This window comes from Micromys minutus (genome assembly GCF_963924665.1).
Source record: "Micromys minutus genome assembly, chromosome: 19".
NCBI classification, from domain to species: domain Eukaryota; kingdom Metazoa; phylum Chordata; class Mammalia; order Rodentia; family Muridae; genus Micromys; species Micromys minutus.
The window spans coordinates 29,768,840-29,791,486 of record NC_137954.1 but is presented as its reverse complement, the minus strand read 5'-3'; the positions used below and the strand labels follow the sequence as shown (position 1 = coordinate 29,791,486).

The 22,647-nt window shown below is 44.2% G+C and overlaps 1 protein-coding gene across 1 annotated transcript; it reads left to right on the top strand.

The window, feature by feature from the left end:
• The first annotated feature begins 5,686 nt into the window (after positions 1–5,686).
• On the top strand, positions 5,687–22,413 carry FAM124B (family with sequence similarity 124 member B). Its single transcript, XM_080933403.1, is given in 3 exon segments — positions 5,687–6,363; positions 6,365–6,595; positions 21,312–22,413. Coding segments are annotated over 3 exon segments (1,365 nt in total). The 5' UTR covers positions 5,687–5,862; the 3' UTR covers positions 21,945–22,413.
• The last annotated feature ends 234 nt before the right edge of the window (positions 22,414–22,647 follow it).

Below are 22,647 nucleotides of genomic sequence, written 5' to 3'. Positions count from 1 at the left end.
CTAATGGGTATGGGGAGGCAGGAAGCATGTGAGCTCCAACAACCTGGGAGCTAATGTAGTGGGGAAGTGGGGAGGGTCAGGAGGTAGCATGGGCTTAGAGATGTACATGTGTGAAGGGGGCCTGACAGTCTCAAGGTGAGCATGGACTTCAGTACGCTGGAAGGAACCACAGGTTTATACCAAATAAAGCCCTATGTCCCTTCTTCTGGAGGCAAGGAAAATGACTCCTTTTGGCTAATGGAAGCCCATTTCACAAGCCCCTGAGGAACGCTGGCTGCCATCTAAGCACCAGAAATTCTTCTGCAGTCCAGCTTAACTTAAGCCTAGACCAAGTCAGCAGACCTTCCCTTTTATAGGGGAAGTGGAGCTGACACTAGTCGTAGGGTATAGCTCCATAGCCATGCACGTGGGAATGGCTATACACAAAACACTGTGCAGCGTAAAGAGAAGAGAGCGTGCTGGATGAAGAAGGGTCCAGAGTGGGAGTGGGCTAAGAGGGACGTGGGAGATGGCTGTGATAACCATGTTTTATGTGCAAGCATGACATTGCCAAGGAACAAGTAAAAACTGAAACAGATCCATTCCAGTCATTTCCCTCAAATACAGTCTTTTGTGAGGGCATCTGCGACCAGCAGCTATTCCTCTATTGCTCTGGGGTCTGTCTCCTCTTCTTTCTTTGTGGCAATCAGTGAAGTTACAAACAGCTTCGAGCTCGCCTTCTTTTGTGCACATTGCTCCAGAAATTCTCTTTAGGAGGTGAAAGGTTGGAAGATATGTTCATTTCCAGCCTTACTAGATACTGGTAATTTCTGCATTAAAAAATACATATTTAAAAAAAAACCGAAGAAACATTAAGAAATATGTTTTATGCTTGCCTTCACAGTCACACGTGATATGAACGTACACTAACTTATTTCACAGTGTTCCGTGAAAATCATTCTACCAGTTTATTCGCCCTTTCTCCGCTGTGATTAAGTAGGTTTTATTTGGAGTTAACACAGGCTGGGACAGTCTGAGGGATTGGAAATTGCAGAGGCAGGTGGGAGGGTCCAGGCTTCGGGCTCACTGGTTCCTAGCTGATTGGCCGGGGCACAGGAAGTGACTGCAGCAGCACATAACAAAGGGCTAGGAGGAAACACGTCATCTCGGTTCCCACCTGTGTAAACCAGAGCAGTTCTCCGCTCTCCTGGACTGCAGGCTTTAGGGAAGTGGGAAACAGATGGTCCTTTACTAGAAGCGCGATAGCATTGTTTGCTTCCCCCCAGCCCCCATCAGGAAGGATTCCTTGGGGAACTGGGAGGGAGGCTTTCAGTATGGAGCCAAGAGACGGAAGAAGTTCTTACAGTACAGCCTTGAAGGTGTCTCCATTTTCTTTGTGCTGCTGTTCCTGCCACAGTTCCCGAGAAGCCAGGAGCTGAGCCCCACAGGGCATGCGCACGCCTGTGTAGGTGTTAGGAAAGCACACTTTAGAGGGGTCTAGAGCACTGGGCATAATCAAATCTAAGTATAGTTCCTACTCCTGTATCCTCCTCCTGAAGTCCCAAGACTTACCTGAGTAGCCACAGCTGCCCTGTAAATTTAGGGTCTAAAGCCATCAAAACATTGCAACAGCCAGCTTTGCGGTACAGAAAACCAAGAATGAACTTAATACCGCAGGGGGTCCCTGGGGGAGGTGCCAAGAGTCCCGCACCCAGGAGAGAGAATACTGCCACGCCCAGCCCACAGGCACAAAGAGACTACAAGCAGGAGGCAAAGGTGTGAGGGATGTGATCTTTCCCCAGCACCTTTCCTGTGATTCTGCAGGAGCGGGGTGGGGGAGGGGGGCTTCCCCCTATGCCCTCCCCCCAGTGCCAATGCACAGTCCAAGGTGTAGAGGTAAGTTCTAGGCACAAAGGAAAGCAGACAGCTACTGCTTTTGACTTGCCTGAGAATGGCTCACAATGTCTAAGTGACAGTGTCTATCAGCCAAAGCCAAGTCCTGGAATCCTGTGACCAAAGACCCAGGCACCACCCAGTTAGGACAGTACATCCCCATTCTGTATTTGTCCCCAGGTGCCACATGCATTTCTCTTGTCCCTCAAATGGTGTAGGTTCCTGCCCCTCTTTCTGTCCCATCTGTGTCTGTACAGGGGTGGGGCATCCAGTCCCACAGAGGTCAGTGTTTGTTCAGTACATCTCTGGTTTATCACTCCACTCTGAGGCAGCAGTGGACACCTCTACCCTGAGTCTTTTAGACATCTCCTCAACACGTCTCTGCAATGCACCTTGTTCTTACTTCTTTTCTGCATTAGTTATTATTTAGGGCTCAGCCACACATCCATTGGCCCCGGGTGGGGAGATTGAGAGCACAATACTCCACCAGCTCCCAAGCTTGCTTGACTGGGTTTCCAGATGGCAGGTGTCGGTAGTTCACCCTGTAATCCCAGCAGTTTGGAACTGAGTCAGGAGAACTGAGTGTGAGCCCACCTTGCGCTACTTAATGAGAGCCTGTCTCCACCTCGATCCTGCCCAAGACAACCCTTCTATTTTTTTTTTTTTTTTTTTTTGTAATGTTAGAATAAAGCCCAAAACTGTTCCTTGTAAGACCTTTGGCTTCCTTGCTGCTATAGTGAGCTGCCTGCACTTCTAGTTGGCCACAGCTCTGAGACTGTCCACGCCCCACAGGCTCCTTTCCCCTAAGTCCAAACCTAATCACCTGCCCATCTCCTTCCTTCTTTCGTATCAGGACTTAAGTAGCACCTTTCTTTCTCCCACGTATCTCCCATGTAACTTGCAGTGTTGGTGACCAGGACACCAACGGCTTAAGTTACTTCTCCAAAGTGGAGGAGCCAGTCTTTCAGTATACAAGAAATATAAACATATTTGATAGATTAGAGATGGAAGGAAATGTTCTCAAAGTTTTTCTGGGTGTGGGCATGGGAATCTGGGGTTTTAAGATATTACACTATATTTATGAGACTTACAGAAGGGACAGAACCGGAAGGTCTTATGGATTGAAACAAATTCTCCTAATTAGCTGGTTTCTTATTAGCTTTAAAGATCGGACCAGCTAGCTGCTGTTCAGACATGAATCCTTGACAAGAACCTGGGCATAGGTTCTCAGTTCAGTGAAAACAAGGCAGAGGACTCAGTATCCATGAGGCAAAGCTGATGGTATCCTTGAATGTTCTCATCTGTGCTCTCCACTGGAGCTTCATGCAAAACCAAAGCTCACTGTGGGGCTAAACTAAGAAGCTGCCATCTGTGCTGAGAGGAGGAACGTGGCTACGATTGGAGGTCGCAACTCAGGGGAGGGTGGGGTAGGTAGGGTCAGGATGTCCCATTGCTTTAGGAGAAGGAACAGGCAGGGTGCTGGCTGACCTTCCCCTGCTCCTGACTTTGCTTGGCAATTTAGCTGCTAAGAGATTAATGTGTAAACACACACACACACACACACACACACACACACACACACACACACTGGCAACCCCACAGGGGAAAAAGAATGTTGGATGGAAGGCTAAACAACCGATTCCCACCCAAGAGGTTTAGCCCTGTGTTAGACAAAATGCTGTGAGTTAGTGAGTTAATTTTTTTGACTCAGGGCTAGGATTTTTCTCTTCAAACATTTAGAGTTCTTTATACTATTTTAAGAATTTCAAAAGTTCTTTCAAGAACCAGGGTTTTCTAAAGCGACTCAGAAGAGATGGTTTTGTAAGAGGCAGGTTTTGTGAGAGGAAAGGGTCTTATACTGAGAAAAGGGGGTTATTGTTTTCAAATGTCAGCATGTGACATGAATTAAGAGATGGCTTCTTCTTCTTCTTCTTTTTTTTTTTTTTAAGTTTGAAAGGTATGCTTTAAAAAAAAATCTCTAACAATTGCCAGAAAGTTAAAGTAAAATGAATCTAATTACTAAGCTGTATGTGGACATTTAAAAACAATTTGTCCATTACAAATTGTATTTCTGTAATTTTCTAATACAGAGATCTTAGGATTATACAATTCAGTTGATTAAAGTTGTGGGTAGATCTGACTGGAGATGATTCTTTTCCAGGGATTGAAGTTTTGACTTTAAGTTTGTTTAGTCTCCTATTACCAAATAGGCAGGCCCACGGCCTTCTACCTCTCCAATAAAGTAGTACACATATATTAGAAAAGAGAACTGGATTACTTGACAGTTTGGCCAAGTCAGGGAGACAAAGAATCTATTTCTCCTCTCATGTGTCTGTGAGTGTTTTACAGTGTACAAAATTATGACTGTAACCAGCAGACGCGTAGACTCAGCTGGGAGACTCCTCACCGGTCCTTACCTGGGGTTGCCTCCAGGGCTCCGTTCTTAGCTCTGGAGGGCAAGGGTGTCTCTCTTTAGAATTAGAGTGCTCTGCCCCATTACCAAAGCACGGGATCACAACTTTCCCACTACTGAAGGAACCCAGGTATATCAAAGTTAGAGGAAGTTATCCCTGTCATTAATCATTGGTTTTGAATTCATTAGAAAGTCACAGCTTATTCCATAGCATTAATAACTTCCTTTAAGACATTTCCATGTTTAGAAAATGATGCATATCCAGACCCACCGACAGCACGGGGCATCAGAATGGTATTTTTTATTTGTTGTTTGTTACAATGGAGGTTTGATATATTACCTAGAGAGCCTTCTACACTGCCCAACTAGCCTCGAACTCACATTGATCCCCCTGTCTCAGCCTCCTGAATCCTGGGATTACAGATATATGCTACTATGCCTGACTACTAAAGAATTTGAAACAGATTAGGTGATTATGCCAATGGTGGGGTTTCCTCCTATTTAAGATTTAACAGCCTGTATCCACAGGTGAGCATATCATCAGGTAGATGACATGACAGCTTTTCCTCTCCACGAGAAAAAAGAAACTGACTGGCCTTCTCAGCTCAAGAGAGGTTGCACTGAACATGGGCCTGTCTTGGGTTCAAAGCTCTCAGCCCCTTCACTGTGTGAGTTGGGCAAAGTTACTTGACTTTTTTTTTTCCTTGACGCCTCAGCTTCTTATAAGCAACTGGGGAATAATTACTCTCTTCTTTGTGGGTTTATTGGCTGATTAAAGCGATTCATATGAAGTTTTATGACAGTTTATTAACAAATCCTCAGTAGGAAGACAGTTATTACTGATAGACGAAGGCTCACTTGTACGGATCCTAAGTGACTTCGTTTCTTAATTTCTTTTAAGCGCATCTAGACTCTAAATCCAGCCAGGCAAATGGTTTTCAGTGAGGCAGACACTGTATAAACAAAATAGCTCTTTTTTTGTGACTTAGTATAAAATAATCAGAAACAAGGCGCTGGCGAGCAGATAAGACTGGGGAATTGTTTTAAAGACGCCATTCACTTCAGGTGGCCTGTCAGGCCGCTGTAAACATCAGGATATTTAAGTAGGAAGTCAGAGCCCATTGTGGTCCACCCAAATGGACGTCTCTTCAGTGTAACAGAGATAGATTGCTATCAACACAACAGAGCCGCCTCCTGTTCCTTTCAGCCTGGTCATTTCCTCTACTCAGTTGAATGCAAGAACCACCCACTGGGGGGTGGTTCTCAGCATTATAGGTTTTTAGGTCACACAGAAACTCTGGGGAATGCCTGAGAAAGCCAAGCAAATTATTACATCTGCCCAGACCGGATGACATGGAGCGACTGCTGTTGTGTGTAGCAGGGTCCACACACGAGTGACATTCCCCGCTGGAGCCCTGGAGGAAGCCGGGAGCATGTGTCAGTGAAGAACTTGGTTCAGAAGTTGGAGAAGTTTTTCTAGAGGCCGAGGGCTCCGTGGGAAGGCTCAGTTCTTCTTAAAAGGCCGACCTAAAGGCGCTGCTGGGTGGCCTTCATTATAATCTTCACGTAGGCCTGCCATGGCTGAGACAGAGGAACCTCTAGCCTTGACTGTGCATCTCCTTGCCGACACTGGGAACGGCTTGCTTCTGCAGCAGGCTCTGGACCAACTCCTGGATTGTATCTGCCCAGAGGTGCGTCTCTTCCTGGTGTCTGAACGGGCCAGACCGGTGAGTTACCAGGAAAAGTACCGCCCGCGGAGGGCCCGCTTCCCAGGGATGTCTGTTTTGCTCTTTCTTCAGGAAAGCCTGGGACAGGAACGGTTGTTTCGAGTCTTGGACTTCCTACAGCGTTCACCTTGGCAGGGTTTCCCTACCCAGCATGCACAGGGGAGGCCTTGTCCTTATCTCCCTGCCAATCAGGAATTCTACAGTCTGCACAACCAGATGCCGGTGTGGGGCATGAGGCCGGTGAATTGTGGCTCCGACATCCTCAGGGTGACTCTGTACTGCAGTTTTGATAACTACGAAGATGCCATCAGACTCTACGAGATGCTCCTACAGAGAGACGCCACTGTGCAAAAAGAGCGACTTCTGTTTCTTTGTCCTCTATGCCACCGAGGGCTTCAGCCTGCAGCTCTCTCTGAAGCAGCTGCCCCTGGGAATGTCAGCGGACCCCAAAGACTCTTCCGTGCTGCAGTTCCGGGTTCAAGAGATCGGCCAGCTGGTGCCTCTTCTACCCAATCCGTGTGTTCCCATCAGCAGCACGAGGTGGCAGACTCAGGACTATGATGGGAACAAGATTCTGCTGCAGGTATTTCATTTCGCGTATGTCTTGGGTGGACCGGGTTTCCAGAGTTGGCAGGATCAGATCCAGGGCCCTGGGAGCTCAAACAAGCTAGACTTGGCCATCCATCCTCAGTAGGCCAATTAGAAGGACAGATAGTCGAGGAAGACAGAGAAAGGAGATTTATTCAAAGTGGCTACATTGGAAGAACAAGTGAAGAGGTCCAACGGCCCTCTCCCCGAGGCATGACGTTTAAGCCGAGAGCAAGAAGTATGCCTGTCTAACTAAGCAGTCCTGGTAAGGGTGTGGTCCCAAATCATCATCCATCCATTGTTTCAGCTCCAGTCTTTCCCGAAGGACAGCAGGGCAAGTTGTCAGACTGTAAAATCTCTTTCTGGAGTCAACACCCCCTATCCCCTCATGTCCCTTGCAAGCTGCCCTCAGGGTCCCCGGCTTAATGCCTCTGAGGCATGAAATTCCGGAAGAAATTCAAGTTTCTTGGAATCTACTGTGTCATTAGTCTGAGAGCCAAAGGGAGGCGCACAAGTATTTCTTTAAAATAGCATCATTTCTGTCAGGGCAATCCTCAAGCACATGGAAAGGTATGATGTTCTTATGGGGATGGACCTTAGAGCTGATTTAGCCAGAGGTTTTCCAATGTGATCTCATACTAAGAAACTAGGGAGGTTTTAAACTTGCCCATGCTAAGTAGCACCCCAGTTCGTTAGACCAGCAAGTCTGTGAAGACCCAAAGCCTTTCTTTAAAAAATAAAATAAAATGAGTGAGTTGTGAGAAGCCAATCAAATACTGCAGTCGTGAGTCACAGACTTCGAATTATATAGACATCTGATGTGACAGATAAGAAATATGTGATTTGTGTGAACTTATAGAGGAAAAACCTGAGAGTCTGATGATGCTCCTTCCCCTGAATTCCCTTCACCATGCATGTCGCCCATCCATATACCCCTGCTCACTCAGATTCAGTAATATCATCACTGGGAGTTTTGGAGCATGGTGCCAAAATTGTAACATGTCCCTGGGCTGATGTAGGTCTCCCATTGTGGTTCTTAGTCTTGTTAATAAAAGAATTTAAAAACATACTCAAAGACAAATTTCTTGGAGAGGAGGAGAAAGAGGAGGAGGAAGAGGAGAGGAAGGGGAAGGAAAAGGAGGAGGAGGAAGAGAAGAAGAGGAGGAGAAAAGAAGGAAAAGGAGAAGGAATAGGAGGAGAAGGAAGGGGAAGAGAAGGAGGAGGAAGAGGAGGAGGAGGAGGAGGAGGAGGAGGAGGAGGAGGAGGAGGAGGAGGAGGAGAAGCACCTCAGGGCAGGCAAGCTACATATCTCAGCAAATGCCCAGAGGAGGGAGATAGAGAGGAAAAGGGGAAAAAACCATGTTGCTTAAGTTAAGTCTGCATGGAGAACTGCCATGTGACAGGGAACGAACCTTAGAAAAGGAGTAAAGCCTGAAGTGTTGTGGAAAGCACACCGAGAGAAGGGGTAGAAATAAGAACAGGAAATGTTCCACTTAAGAACCGGCTGGCTAATGAAGTACAATGGGTCCTCACAGGGTGCTGATTGAGGCTCTGGCTCTTTCGACAGACTTAAGAAGGGTAAGGTGTGATGGTGTTTGGGAACGTTAGGCTTGCAATGCTATTAGTCTCACTTTCCAGCATTTTCTACTACTGTCCAATGTAAGCACAAATCAAGTTCAGCGCCCAGAATGGCTTCTAAAGAAAATCTGGAAACCACCCTTTACAGCTGTCCTACTAATGCTGAACACAGCTGAGTGTTCACCTAATCATTATGGCTGCCACATACGGTCCCTTATGGCATAGGATGTGGCAGCTAAGCTTTCACACTTCGTAGCTGCTTTGACCTTAGCTCAATGAAGGTGATACTGGCAACTTCCTGTATTAAGGTGGTTGTTCTGCATAAGATGACATAAGACTTACAAATGCACATCATTATATTTTAGCTGCCAATGTGCATATTACGTACTTTACTATAACTTTCAAATCACTAATTTTATTTAATCTTTATAAAAACTCCCAGAGTCACTATCATTCCTGTTAACAGATAAGAAGATCGAGGCACAGTTGTTTGTCCAAGACAGCTAAGATTTGTCTATTAGCTCTTAAGGTCTGTCTGACTAATGGTGGCACCACAAAGGTGGGGCATAGGGGATGGGCAGGGTGGTGGCAGTCCTTGGGCTCATAAATGGGAAGGAGGTAATGATGGTCAAAGCAAATATCTCATAGTATCTATCTTTAGGAAATGATCAGAACCCACTCCCCTTAAGGCCTAGTGTATGCAATAACACTAGGTAGCAATCATCGCTTTAGCTAATTAAACATAAATTATATGTTTTCTATCATAAATAATTCCTAAATTCTTCTCTTTTTTTCCTTTGAGTAAAATGCAGGACATATTTATTGAGCAAAAAGGAAAGCTCCAGAAAGAAAGGGACCCCCCCCAAAAAAAAAAACCTGTTGTCAGATATATTACTGGGGAATCTGGGTTCCTTTTATAGATTCTTTGTCTTACAGAGAAAAGAATTTAAAAACTGACCCAGTGTGAGGGATGTCTCTGCTGGTAAAGGTGGTTGTGACAAGCCTGAGGACCTGAGCTCAAACTCTAGGACTCACGTGGTGGAAGGAGAGAAGCATCTTCCACAGAATTGTCCTCTGACTTCCACACACACATTTTGGTCTCCAAGAAACTGCCTAGCTTATTACCCCATGCATAGAAAAGATGGAGAGACGCTCTTTCTTTCAGATGTTTCATGTACAACTCCCCAGTTTCCAGGACATCTGAACTTTCACATTTAGTTCTGGTTAGTCTCCAGAACTTAAAATAAGCATCCCTGGCACACACCAGGGAACATGTCCTCAGTTGCTCCTGTTCTTGAGGTTAAGTGATGTTTAACTGGGAAACTACTATATAATTAGTTACTTTGGAAGTTGAATCAAATTTGAAGAGTATGGGAAAGTTTTTTTTTTTTTTTTTTTTTTTGGTGAAAGAAAATCCAGTAAGGAATATGAAAATAATTCTGTTGTTTTATTTGACTCAGGAGTTTCAACACCTATTAAGTAGAGACTCAGCTGATGTCTGCCCTTCTTTTGGCCTCCCTTGGATTTGTGTACATTGTTACTACTCCAAAGCACCGGGTTTCAGCCACTTCTTGATTGTTTTGTACCTATGACTCTGCACTTATTCGCACACAAAACGAGGAATTGTTTTCTAGAAAATTCTACCATCATTTCTTGTCCTAAAAATGTTGGAATAAAGAGTACAAAAGGCTAGACTGTGCTATGTAGTAGTTACAGCTACAGCACAACCATCATTTCTCTTAGAATCAGGTACAATTTTTAGGATACAAACTTTCTTGGGATCAATGTTAGGACAATGGAGATAGATGATGAAGGCTCTGGCTTTGGAACTAAGTGCTCTGGGCCTTAAGTAGCATATGATGTTCTCTGCCCCTCTACCTTGCTCTTATAATCAGTTTATAATGGCCCAGTAAAGTTGCTGGACTAGATTCCAATTGGACCAGTGTAAACTAGATTCTATCCTCTGAATTGATAGTTGGACTTGAAGAGTGGAATTTTATGAATGGAGTTAGTCCTGAGGCAAAGCTCTAACCTTCGCCTTGGAAGCTGTGCGGGGTCACACTGATGTATGAACTGTCACAAGAGGGTGACGGCCTGTAATGAAGACCAGTGTGGAAGAGGCAAGTGCTGAATGCTTAAGATAATGGCCATCACTGGGAGAATCATAATCACAAATCAACTGCTCCACAGACAACCTTGCCATAGGGCAAAGGGGCCTGAGTGTCTCCAGTGTTAAGACCAAGTGGAGAAGATTTCTTAAGAAGTGCTGAGAAGTCCTGCATGAGTTAGATGACACGGAAGGCGCCAGATCCTGAAGGGAGGAAATGTGTTTTCAATGGAAGAGACAGTGTATATAGTACAATACTTCCTTAGCCGGACACACACACAGCACATTGCCTGAGGCTGCATGAAGCTATAGTAAAATGAAAGGTCTTATGGCATATGGATGGACAGGTGGCCACAGGCCAGGTCATTAGAAATATGGGATGGGATATGAAAAATCATGATGGGATATGAGCATCAAGAAGGAAGTCATCTTTTCTAGTTCATTTCTATGAGGGTAGTCTCCAAACTACAGCTTAGTATGTGGGAGGCACTTGCCTTCTTTTATGAGTGAATAGTTGAGAAATAGTTTCTATTCTAACTTTAGTTCATAGGCTGACAGAGCCTATGAAGAGCATCAACATGTATGACTCGTATTATTAAAATCAAATGTAAGAACATAATGCACGTGCTTTGTCATGTAGAAACTTCTGGAAGCCATGAGAAAGTAGAGCAGTTGATGCTTGTGTGCATCACAACGCCGTTAGCTCTCTTGCCAAGTGATAAAACTTCTTGTCATCACCCCAACCCAAGACTTTATCCCCACTAAACTGAATTCATTATTCCTTTTCCCTTCCAGTGCTGGGCAAACTGTGCTCTGTTCTGTCTTCATGAATTCATCCCTTTAAGGCATTTCATATAAGTGGAAATATGCAATATTACTTATCCAGAAGTAAGCAATTTTTGCAGACGTCTTTTCTTCATGTCTGTATCTCTAACCCACACTCACAGACTTTATTACCCCCTCTTCTTTGTATTCCTGTGTTTCCATTCTCCATCCCTACACGTGACTCACGTTTTCTCTCGAATCTGCAGTCACTAGGTACCTGGGTTATGCTGTTAGCAGGTGTGGCTCAGGTTGCTGGCTGCTATAGAACAGCAACTTAGCATAGGTGATTTGTCCGTGGATGTAGGAGGTTAGGTGGAAAAGACTTTCTACGCTTCTGTGAGTCTTGTGCTATTTGAGAGTCCCTTCATCCCTATCTAGGTTGATTCTACATTACCATTTTCCCCATCTTGGAGAAATTCTCTCCTTTGTGAAAAACCACCGGTCAGCGAGACACGGTGTTGTTTATCTTCACAGGCACAAGCCTGTTCCTCCATAGTTGAATTTTCTCTGAGCCAGTTTCTCATGGTTTTCAAGCTGAAACTTGCAAATGTGTGGTGGACGTCCATCACAGCTGCTGATGCTTTCTGAACTTGGGAAAACCTTGTTCTCAATTTGTGCTCAATTTCTTAGAAAGATGAGCTCCCATGATCATATTTCCAGCAAATGCATTTTCATTTGTCATTTTAGCAAGAGAAGATTTATTTCCCCTCCAGGGATTTGTCTCAATCACTCAGAATTATGATTTTTTTAAAAAAATTTTTGTTTCAACCAACCAATTTGCATTTCTGGATTGACAAGGGTTTTCTTCCATATGGCCTAAAGATCGCAGGCTCCTCTCTCTCTTTCTCTCTCTCTCTCTCCCTACATCTCTCTCTCCCTCCTTCCCTTCCTCTCTCCCTCTCTTTATACCCCCCTCATTTCTCCCTCTAGCTTAGGAAGACTGCAGGAACATCTATCTGTATTGAAAAAAGAAAAAGATATTCACTTCAAATTCCATTTTATTTTATGTATTTAGGGGGTTGAACATGCTCAGCTAGTGCGGTCACTAAGTTACATGCCCCAAGCTTAAATTTTCTTAATACAGCATCTTGGAGGAACTAAGTGGTAACCAGGAGCTTGATCTATAGAAGATAATTTCCATCCATTTCTCTGTGAAACACACACACACACACACACACACACACACACACACACACAACCCATTGTATTTTGTTAAATTCTAAGTTTTGCCTGTTTAACAAGTTGTACAAGAACTTAACATGCTGGAGGTGAAGTTCTAGAGACAAGATGTTTATGATACCTTGGTGGAGTCCAGGGGCAGATGCAGAGAAGTCAGACATATGACCGGGCACACAACAGAATGGCAAATACCAAGGTCTGCAAAAGCAAGTATTAGTGATGTAAACACAGTCACAACATACATATGATGTGACATTCTCATATACCAGGGGCTGCTATCCTTCCAGCTTCATGACAATCCTGGGATGCTAGCATGTATTATCTTTTCCTACAGGTGAGCAACCAGAGGCCTAGAAACATTAAGTGATTTGCCCAAAGTCCCACAGCTGGTCGGTGGCAAATTCGGTAGGTAAGGCTGCCTGATGCAAACTCAGCAACATTGAGAAGAGCTTCAGGGGGAGTCAGTGACAGAGATTAGCATTTCCAGGAAAAAGGCTCTAAGAAAGCCCTTCCAGACAGCATGGATGATGGATGAACGCAAGCAGTAGAAAAGAACAAGTTATGCTTAAGGGGTAGAAAGAGTTCAAAGGGAGAAAAGGATGAAGCCTCGCTGTAAGTGACTTCTTCCTGCAGATGATGAAGGCAGGCTGATCAGAGGGATTCTGCTTTGTCTTGAGATGAGCAGGAAGACATTATAGATGGTTAAAGCACCCCAAGGAGCAGAGCTGAGAGGGGACGGGTGGGAGGTGGGAGGGAGATGGGGGTTGCTGTGGGGAATTCAGATGAGACACACTAAGCTTTAAGGCTAATGGCAGTGAATGGAGGGGGGGGTCCGTGGGACTGTTAGGAGGCAGAGTCAACAGTGACTGCCATTCCCAGTGTGGAAAAGGGGCAGGGGTAGCGTGGTGGTCACCGGGGGGCATGGCAGAAGAAAGCAGTTGCTGGCAAGGGTGAGATGGATTCAGTGGTATAGATGTGTTGAATTAAATGTTTAATTAATACATCCCGGGGTCAGGTTATTGCTACCTGAGTCAACGGTTTATGTTCGCAAATGAAAGACACACACACACAGTCTTTATATTTTGATATGCCTTAAACAGCGCAATGGCTGGGGCACTGCCTAACCCCTGTGCAGCTGATTCCCCTCCCGTCAGTAATCTGAGTTATTACTTACTGAATTCTATATTCGACCTTGGCTGCCCTGGGCCCAGTAGGGTAGCCCTCTCGCCCGCACTCTCCTGGATCCTTCCCATACTGGCTATGCCCCCCTGTCCTCCTCTCTTCTCAGGCATGGCTTCCCTCCTCTCCTCCACACTCTTCCTGCAAGGTGGATCTCTCCTTCTTCCTCCCCTTTCCTAGTCCCAAGCCCAGGAAATTCTCAAAACCTGCCTCTGTCTGTCCTTCTCAGTTATAGGCTGTTGGCATTTTTATTTACCAATATGAACCGACTGGGGGCACGTTTCCTGAAGCTGCAATTAGCATTAGAATACAAGCAGCCTGTTGGTGCCCAGAAGGGAGTTGGATAGGGAGGGGTGAAGCTTAAAACACAGACTAGAGTGATAGTTATACTTCTGTGAGCCTCATCAGTCTGTTGTCTTAAGGCATCGCTATCTGAGGTTGGGCTAGGCCAGGGTATATAGGTGTATACCCTATATAGACTAGTATTTCTCAACCTGTGGGTCGAAACCCCTTTAAAGCCTCTATCTCCAAAAATATTTGCATTATGATTTGTAACCATAGCAAACTTATAGGTATATGTAGCAATAAGAATCATTTATGGTTGCGGGTCTCCACATCATGAGGAATTGTATTAAAGGGTCACAGCTTTGGGAAGGTTGAGAACCACCACTTCTTATTCTTCTAGAATAAGAAGGCTCAGAGGGGCTGGAGAGATGGGTTAGTTGTTAAGAGCACTAGTTGCTCTTTTAGAGGTCACATGTTCAATTACTAGCACCCACATGGCAGTTCACAAACACCTGTAACTCCAGTTCCAGGGTATCTATCTGCCACCCTCTTTTGCTGTCCACAGTCGAGAAGCATACTTGTGGTTCACAGACATACATGTATACAAATCACATATACACATGAAATACAAAAATATTTAAAAGAGGGTTTGGGTCATCCAATGACCACTGTGATGTTACACAAATCACCCGAGACAAAGGCATCTTTGTGGGAGTTGAGGAAGGCAGAGGGAAAGGGAGAAATGCAAAGGAGTATGCTGTTCTAGAAACTTAAGGAGACCACTGTGGAGACGAGGGAAACAGATGGCAAAGGAAAGGCCTTCCAGGAGCTAACAACAACGTTGGTCGCAGATGATCCTCGTAACGGGCAGTTTGTGGCATGGTAGGAACAGGCAGAAGTTGTAAGAGGTGGGTTAATAGAAAAGGTACAGGTAGACAGCAAAATTTAGAAACAGATGTTTGACTGAAGAACAGTAAGGAGCAAGCTAGAGGGAGAGAGAGAGAAAATAGGACACATGAGAAACCCCATTACTGTCCCAAGGGAGCGAGGAGCAGGAGAGAGGGGGGAAGGAGAGGAAGTGAAGAAAAAAAAAAAAGGTTGATAGACTAGGGTGTCTATCAGTTGGTAGGGATGGAGAAGGCAGAGGATGATGGAGTTCACAGCCCAGATAAGGGCTGGTTACTTTCCCAAGGGCTAGATATATGGAGTCATGATAAGTTTGATATCGGAAAGTTGCAAGCTATAATTAAGGATGGTGTTTGGTTTCTCTGTCACAGAGACAGTGAGAGCTTTTGATGAGACAGCAGTGGACAGTAAAGGGAGGTTGTGCCTCTCAGGCTTTCAGGATAGTTTAATAGGTACAAACCAGAGAGGGGTGACCGAGGATACAGGGGGATGGGAGGATAGAGGGCAGCCTGGCTGAAGATGGAAGCCACAACCTCCTCCCGGCACCAGCATGCCGGTGTTCACCGCCACGTGCTTTTCTATACCTGGGTCCATGTTAAGAAACATGGATGTGCGACTCCAATCGAAGGCTGGGGGTACTTGGTGGAAGAATGGCAGAAAGGAAGTGAGTGTGTGGGAGAGGAGTGTGGCAGGGAAATGGTTAAAGCAACAGGTCTCTGGCCTTAAATCAGCTGTAGGAAGACAGAAGATCAAGAGGCAGAAATCTGGGGATGGTGTTGGTGTCAAAAATGTGGTGTTTTAAAGACAGAGCATTATATAGGAGAGGAAATCCATTGGAGCGGTCAAGGAGCTAGGGAACCAGAACCGGGCAGAAGCATATCGGGCTGGTTCGGATGGACCCAAGGAATCTGGAGGCCCAGGAGTCTGCTGGCATAGCCGTAGCTGTGGCTTCAAGACAAGTTTCATTCAAATTTGAAGTTAGTCTATGTGGCAAGGAGAAGCATAATTCTCTGTTTTTAATTTTAAAGCTTTATTATTTATTTATCATAATAGACACACATACAGAGAAAGGAAGAGGAAGGGAGGGAGAGTGGGTGTGCTTACACACATGCACACATGCCATTAGGATGGGTATGTGGAGATCAGGGAATAATTTCAGGGATTTTCTCCCTTCCTGGGTTCTGGGTATCAAATTCAGATCATCTCGCTTAACAGGAACTGCCTTTACCCATTGAGTCACCTCACTGGCTTTTGTTCTTTGTCTCTTTATTTAATATACATTTTCTAAGTGCATATTTATTACCCATAGAGATGAGTTTAATCAAGGCACATTCATACAAACGTATTATGTACTTTGATCATATCTATCCTCTCCTTTCTCCATATGCTCACCATTCCCATTACTTCCCATTAATACACCCATACATTCTTGATTGTATTTTCATGTCATATTTATTTATACAGTATGCTGGTTAGTTTTGGCTATCGACAAAACCTACAATTACCTAGGATAAAAGTTTTAATGAGGCATTATCTATATCACAATAGCCTGTGAACATGTCTATGGAGTTGTCTTGATTGTTAGTTGATACAGGAAGACCTAGCCCATTATGGGTGGCACTATTCCCTAGGCATGGGGTCTGAACCATATAAGGGAAGAAAGCTAGCTGAGAACTTAGCAAACAATTAAGAAAGTGGGGTTGAGTGCATTTGTTTCATATGAACATGACTATGGATGTGATGTGATTAGCTACTCAAATTCCTGACTTGACTTTCTTGAATGATGAGTTGTAACTTGGAATTTTAACTTAGATAAATCCTTTCTTCCATAAGCTGCTTTCTGTCAAGGTATTTGATCATAGCAACAAAAATGATACTATAACCTATGGTATCATATGTATATTATAATGTATGATATAATAATATATAATATGTTATAAAATGCATATCTAATAGATATATACTATCTAAAATAAAATATATAACACAACAAATTATAATATCTGATATATATTAATGTAGAGAAAATTAACAAATGAGGGAATGCATAATAAATGTCCGATATATATATGTATGTGTATATGCATATTTTAAGTATATGTATGTGTGTGTATGTATATATATGAATGATCCACAAATGAGAGAAATATATATTATTTATTTGAATCTGACTTACTTTGCTTGGCATGATAATCCCCAGTTGTGTTCATTTTCTGCAAAAGGCTGATGAGAACTCTGTTGTGAGCATGTGTGTCACATCTTCTGTATCCATTCATCTAATAGGCACAGGCTCATCCTGTAAATTGGCTGTTGTGAGCTGAGCAGTGGTAGCTCACACCTTTAATCCCAGTACTTGGGAGGCAGAGGCAGGCAGAACTCTGAGTTCAAAAAGCCAGCCTGGTTCACAGAATAAGTCCCAGGACAGTCAGGCCTATGCAGAGAAACCCTGTTTCAAAAAAAAAACAAAAACAAAAACAAAAACAAAAAGACAAGAAACAAACAAACAAACAAAAACAACAGCAAAACGACTGTTGTGCAAAGTGCATGCAACAGACACGAATTTCCAAGCATGCATCTGGGTACCATCTGGGATGTGCATCTCAAGAGCCCTAAGCTAACACACCAGCCGCTTCCCTTTCTAGGAGATGAGATGGGGCTGCAGAGTCAAGTGTAAGGAGTTATTTCTCCAGACTGGGTATTCTCACATTACTCCTGAGTGATTTCTGAGCAGGAGTAAAACCATACCAATTTTCAGTTCTAGAAGAAAAGGATGTCATTCAGGTCAGATATGCAGATAGAATATAATGTTCAAAGATTCTGCAAGAGGTAGAAATGGTAGCTAGCTTTTTGCAGGCTTGAGAGGATTCTCCAGTGGAATGTAGATACATGTAGTGGGTTTTGCCTTAAAGTTTTGAAAGGATACCCAGAATAGTTTCCTTTAAAGGGTGGTAATTTGGATTATTTTGTGATTGTGGTAAGGTAGGAGACCTTACATTTTATTTTACACATATAATTACGCCATTTTTATATCTTATATATTCTATAGAATAAATTTTACTATTTTTATTCCGGTTGAGTATTCCTAATATAAAATTCTAAGCTGGAAATACTCCCCGGTCTGAAATTTTTGACCTTCACTGTGATGTCATGTGACAGGACAGTTAGATCAACAATGTGTAAAATTATTTTAAGGCTAGGTGTACAAGATACACATGAAACATAAATAAGTTTTGGCTTCAGATTTTGGATCCATCCCTAAGATATCTCACTATGTGTGTGCCAAAAGCCTGAAAAAAATGAAAAAAATCAAGAATAGAAACATTTTTGGTTCCAGCAGTTTGAATAAGAGATATCCAACCTGTAATAGGATATTTTTATCGAAAACAAGGCGATGACAGAGAAAGATGAAAAGGGAGGGGCAGGAGAAGGGAGAGAAGAGGAACAGAGAGGAGGGAGGGAAAGAAGAGTGAAGAGAGAGATTTAGGGATGTAGTGACCAGCGGGTGTGGCGGGGTATCGGTTGTCCACACACAACTTCCCAGACACAGCTCTTGTACGTCTGGAAGTGGCTTCCAGATTTGCTTATGTGTTTGAAGACACACTAGGAAAATGTGAACCTTTTAAGTTCTCATGCTACATCCTTATCTGGATGCACCTGAATTTCAGAGGCGAGGTGCTAAAGTCTTTTAATGATCCCCAAGTAATTGGAGTGGGGAGCAATGTTTGAGGATGGAAGCGTCTCCCATGGGTTTATCAAAGGGCACACGTTTAAGTGCAGCCAACATCCATCCAACACGGCTCCTCAGTGCTGGCGGTGACTGATAAGGGCAAGAGAAGCATGCTTAGGTGAGCTCCATCTTGGGATCTCATTGGTGGATTGGGGCTTGACTCTAAATGTGTACAGGTCTTTAGTGAATTGGCTTGGCCCGGGGATGCCATATAAAGATTCCAGAGTTGTGGTTTTTAGTCTATATTTTAAAATAGCCTACAGAGTAGGAAGTGAGAATTAAAACGAAGGACGATCCAGCAGTCAGGGGATAACCCTGTGCCCTAGCCTCTAAGCTTCTTTAGTGAGATGCTTCTCTGTTGGGCTTCCAGGTAAAGAATTTTAGAATAAAGACTTTGTCAGAGGAAGGGAGGGATGGATGGAGGGAGGGAGATGATCAGAAAGAGAGGGGTGGGAGAATGAATGAGAACCATTGATTCATTGATCTAGAAACAGGACAACTATGAGCCAGGAACCAAGAATATCTTTCCATTTTTAAATGATTGGAAAAGAAATATGAAACATGAAAATGACACAAAATTCACATTCCACAAATAGAAACGTATTGAAACACAGCCACACCATTTATTTGTGGCTCATCCCTGGCAGCTCGGCTGAGCCAAGTATCTGAGCTGCTAGCTACACGTCGAGACAGTCACTACATGACCCCTTCACGGGACATATTTGAAACTTCTAAAAGAAGAAATAGATGTCCCTGTTATTTCAGGGGATTGATTTTTGCAGTTTCTCTATTTCTATCACAGAGAAAATTTAGAAGAGAGCATGGATGCCTGTCATTGCAGAGAGAGAGAGGAACGGAGGGAGGGAGGGAGGAAGAGAGAGAGAGAGAGAGAGAGAGAGAGAGAGAGAGAGAGAGAGAGAGAGAAAGAAAGAAGAAGAAGAAGAAGAAGAAGAAAGAAAGAAAGAAAGAAAGAAAGAAAGAAAGAAAGAAAGAAAAGAAACACTTTGTGTGTGCATTCAATAACAGACTCATGGTAGACCTGCTTTTTTTTGTTTTCCCTTCTGCCCCAACTTCTGCCCTCTTGTTTTGGGAGACAAATGTCCAGTTCTCTTTTCCTCTTCAAAGACTATTTTTAGGGTGGTGGTAGTTCACATCATCAAAGTTTAGAGTTTACCCCTGACCTCACAGAAACATCCATTTCTCGGCTGTCCACCTCTTCGAAAGCTCTTTATTGATGGGTGGGGCCTCAGGTGCCACACCCTCGGCTATGCTGGAAGTTTGACTGGCATGATTTTCACAGGTACCCACAGCTGGTGTGAGTTCTTGAGTGTGACACTCGTCAGGTTCCTAACCTAGCATTTCTCAACACTCCTCTTTCGGCTCTTACATTTTTCCTCTTCCCCTTCCATGAAGAAGGGGCTAGATATAGATATAGATGTAGATATAGATGTAGATATCCTATTTAGGGACAAACTCATTCTCAACACTTTGATTATTTTGAGTCTCTGCATTAACCACTGCCTTCTGTGAAACAGAAGCTTTTGTGTTCAAGGTTGGAAGTAGCACCAATCTGTGCATACAGACAGAAATGTTTAGAAGGCAGCTTGACAATGTGACCATTTAGGAAAAATAATAGTAAATTATTTCCTAGGGCCTAAGAACTCCTCAGCAAGGCCATGGGCACTGACTAGGTTGACAGTGTCAGGCACTAATTCTGTCCCATGGAGAAGGTCTGAAATCTGACTGCAAAGTTATCGGTTTCCTCAGTAATGGTTATTCCCTATTGAGTCAATGGGCGTAATTTACCTAGAATTGGTATTGTAGCATACAGGGACTAGTGCTGGAAAAGGTCGCTGATGTCTTTTCCCCTCCACTGGCCTGTGTAGCACTTTTCAGCACTAGCCAGTAGGCAGCAAGTTTCCTAGTCAGTCGGTTTCCCTATGTCCTACAGACAGCAACACAAAGTGTATCACTGTTATCAATAAGGTCCTATTATCTAGCTCTGACAGGCAAGCAAGAGCAATGGCAACAGCCTGAATCACTGTAGGTGCCTGTGAGGACTCCTTGAGCAATAACTTATAGAGAGGTACTAAATACCGAATTCTGTGGTGAAAATTGCCGCTTCCAGAAAAGGTCTTGGGAAAGCGCTGTGATAGAGGTGAGATGCTAACCTCTCAGCGATACAAGGACGGAAGGTGTTCCAATGAGCTCCACCCTGTGGAGAGGGAGGGCAGCTCCCTGTGGAATGGGGATTTTGTTCACCAGTATTGTATGATTGGAACCAGAATGCAATTTGTGTGATTTAAAATCCCAAGTAAGTACATGTAAATAGCCTTTTTTTTTTTTCTTTCCTGTTTTCCAAGACAATGCTAAGGTCTACCATGTATAAATAGCACCTCAAGGAAATAAAGAATCATTGTTTTAAAAGGTACTAGCCTACTAACCCGTCTTGGGTGCCCAAGTATCTTAGGCACATCTAAGAGGGATATCTTTATTAGCATGATCTAGTAAAGTCATCACCAGTGTTGAGAGACTGAATGACTGTTCTCATCCTCTTCTTGACTGTGGCCACAGGCTTTGATTATTATCTGTTGTAAAACATCACTTAACATATCTGGTGAAGTCATCGAGCAACGTCTGTGAACATCTGTGAGTGTTTAACAAACTAGATCTACCAGAAGCGTGGTGGTGCCTAGAGGTCATTTCATTCCTGAAGTCTTATCGCTGTCAAAACCTTAGTAAGTCAGAGAACGAGAGTGAGCTGTTCGGAGCCAGGGCTGATCTTCATAATCAGACTGCTGTCTCACTTCGGCTCAAAAGGCTGGTGTGGCACAGCAGAGGGTGAACAAGACACGTAGTGCTTCCGGAGGCGAGTCAGTGAAAAATCACATTTCATTGGTTCTTCCCCTTCTGTCTGTCTCATAGGTCCAGCCGAAGCCAGGACTTGGCATTAAAAATGGTGAGCATCCCTTCCTGAACTTGAGAGGTGACACGCATCCACAGGACGCCAGGCTGAACTCGGTCTCCACACAGAGAACCTTGGAGCCAAGGAGCCGGAGGAGGAGCAGGAGCCGGAGGTTCAGAGTACACTCTCTGGAGCTTCCACAGCCCAGTGGGACATGGGAAAACCCTGGTGACCCTCTGTGGAGAAGGCCTGGCTGGTCCACCCTGGCCGACAGCTCCCCCTCAGGCATGCAGCAGCGCCGACTGTCTATCCCTATTGAACCTGAGATGGGGATGAGTACTCTCAGGGAGAATGGTTTTGAGAAGCTCGAGGCGGAGACAAACGTGGACACTGGCTTCACCATCGTCAATTCCGAGCCCAGGAGATCTTTTCTGAGCAGATTTCCCAGGGATCTTCAGAGCAGCCAGCCGCGGCACTGCTTGTCAGGTTCTTCCTTAGAGGTGACTGCTTTCCCAAACCAAGGAGTCTTTAAGGATAGATTCCGCCCTCTGTCAATTCCTGGTCAAAGGGACTTCGGTGCGAAGAAGGTCATCTCAAAATGTCCTCGTCATCTGCCAGTCCAGGGTGAAGAGAAAGAAGAATTCTTTATATAGCATAAAACAAACGTCTTTTTCTGAGACCCAAGATAAGAGAATGTTATCGAAAACAAGCATTGTGTTAGCTGCCTTTCTCATTGAAATGAGGAATATCCTACAAAAGCAAGTGAGGGGTTGAGAGGGAGGTCCATTCATGGCTGGGAAGTCACAGAAGCAAGAGTGAGAAGCATCAGGGTCTGTTCCTTCTACAGTCAGGTAGAAGAAGGGGATGACGGCTGGTGATCTACGTGCCTTTTTCTTACTCTGAGACTCCAGCCCGTGGGAAGGTATTGCCCTTTTTAGGGTGGTCTTTCTTCCTCAGTTAGATCTGTAGGTTGGTGTCAAGGTGATACATGAGTAGACAGTAGAGAGTGAGGCGGGGACAAAGTTTCTGTAAAGGAGGAAGAGGAAGAAGGAAGACGCAGCATGGAGGCAGACGTAGATGTTTCTCTCTGCACATCTCTGTATGGATACGGGTTGTTATGAATATTTTATAGGGGATGGAATTGTACAGGACGATTTGACTTATCTAGGTGGGCACATTATATCATACCAATTGGATCAGAGTGTTTTGGTGTGTTCTTTGATGTGGCGACTTAATTGAGTTCAAAAGAGGGTGCGGTGGTGGGAGGCACAAAGCCTGCTGTGGAGCTGAGATGTGTATGGACCAGGCGTGGCAACAGGACGGCAAGGGAAAGGGAGTGAAAACAGCACGCTGGGG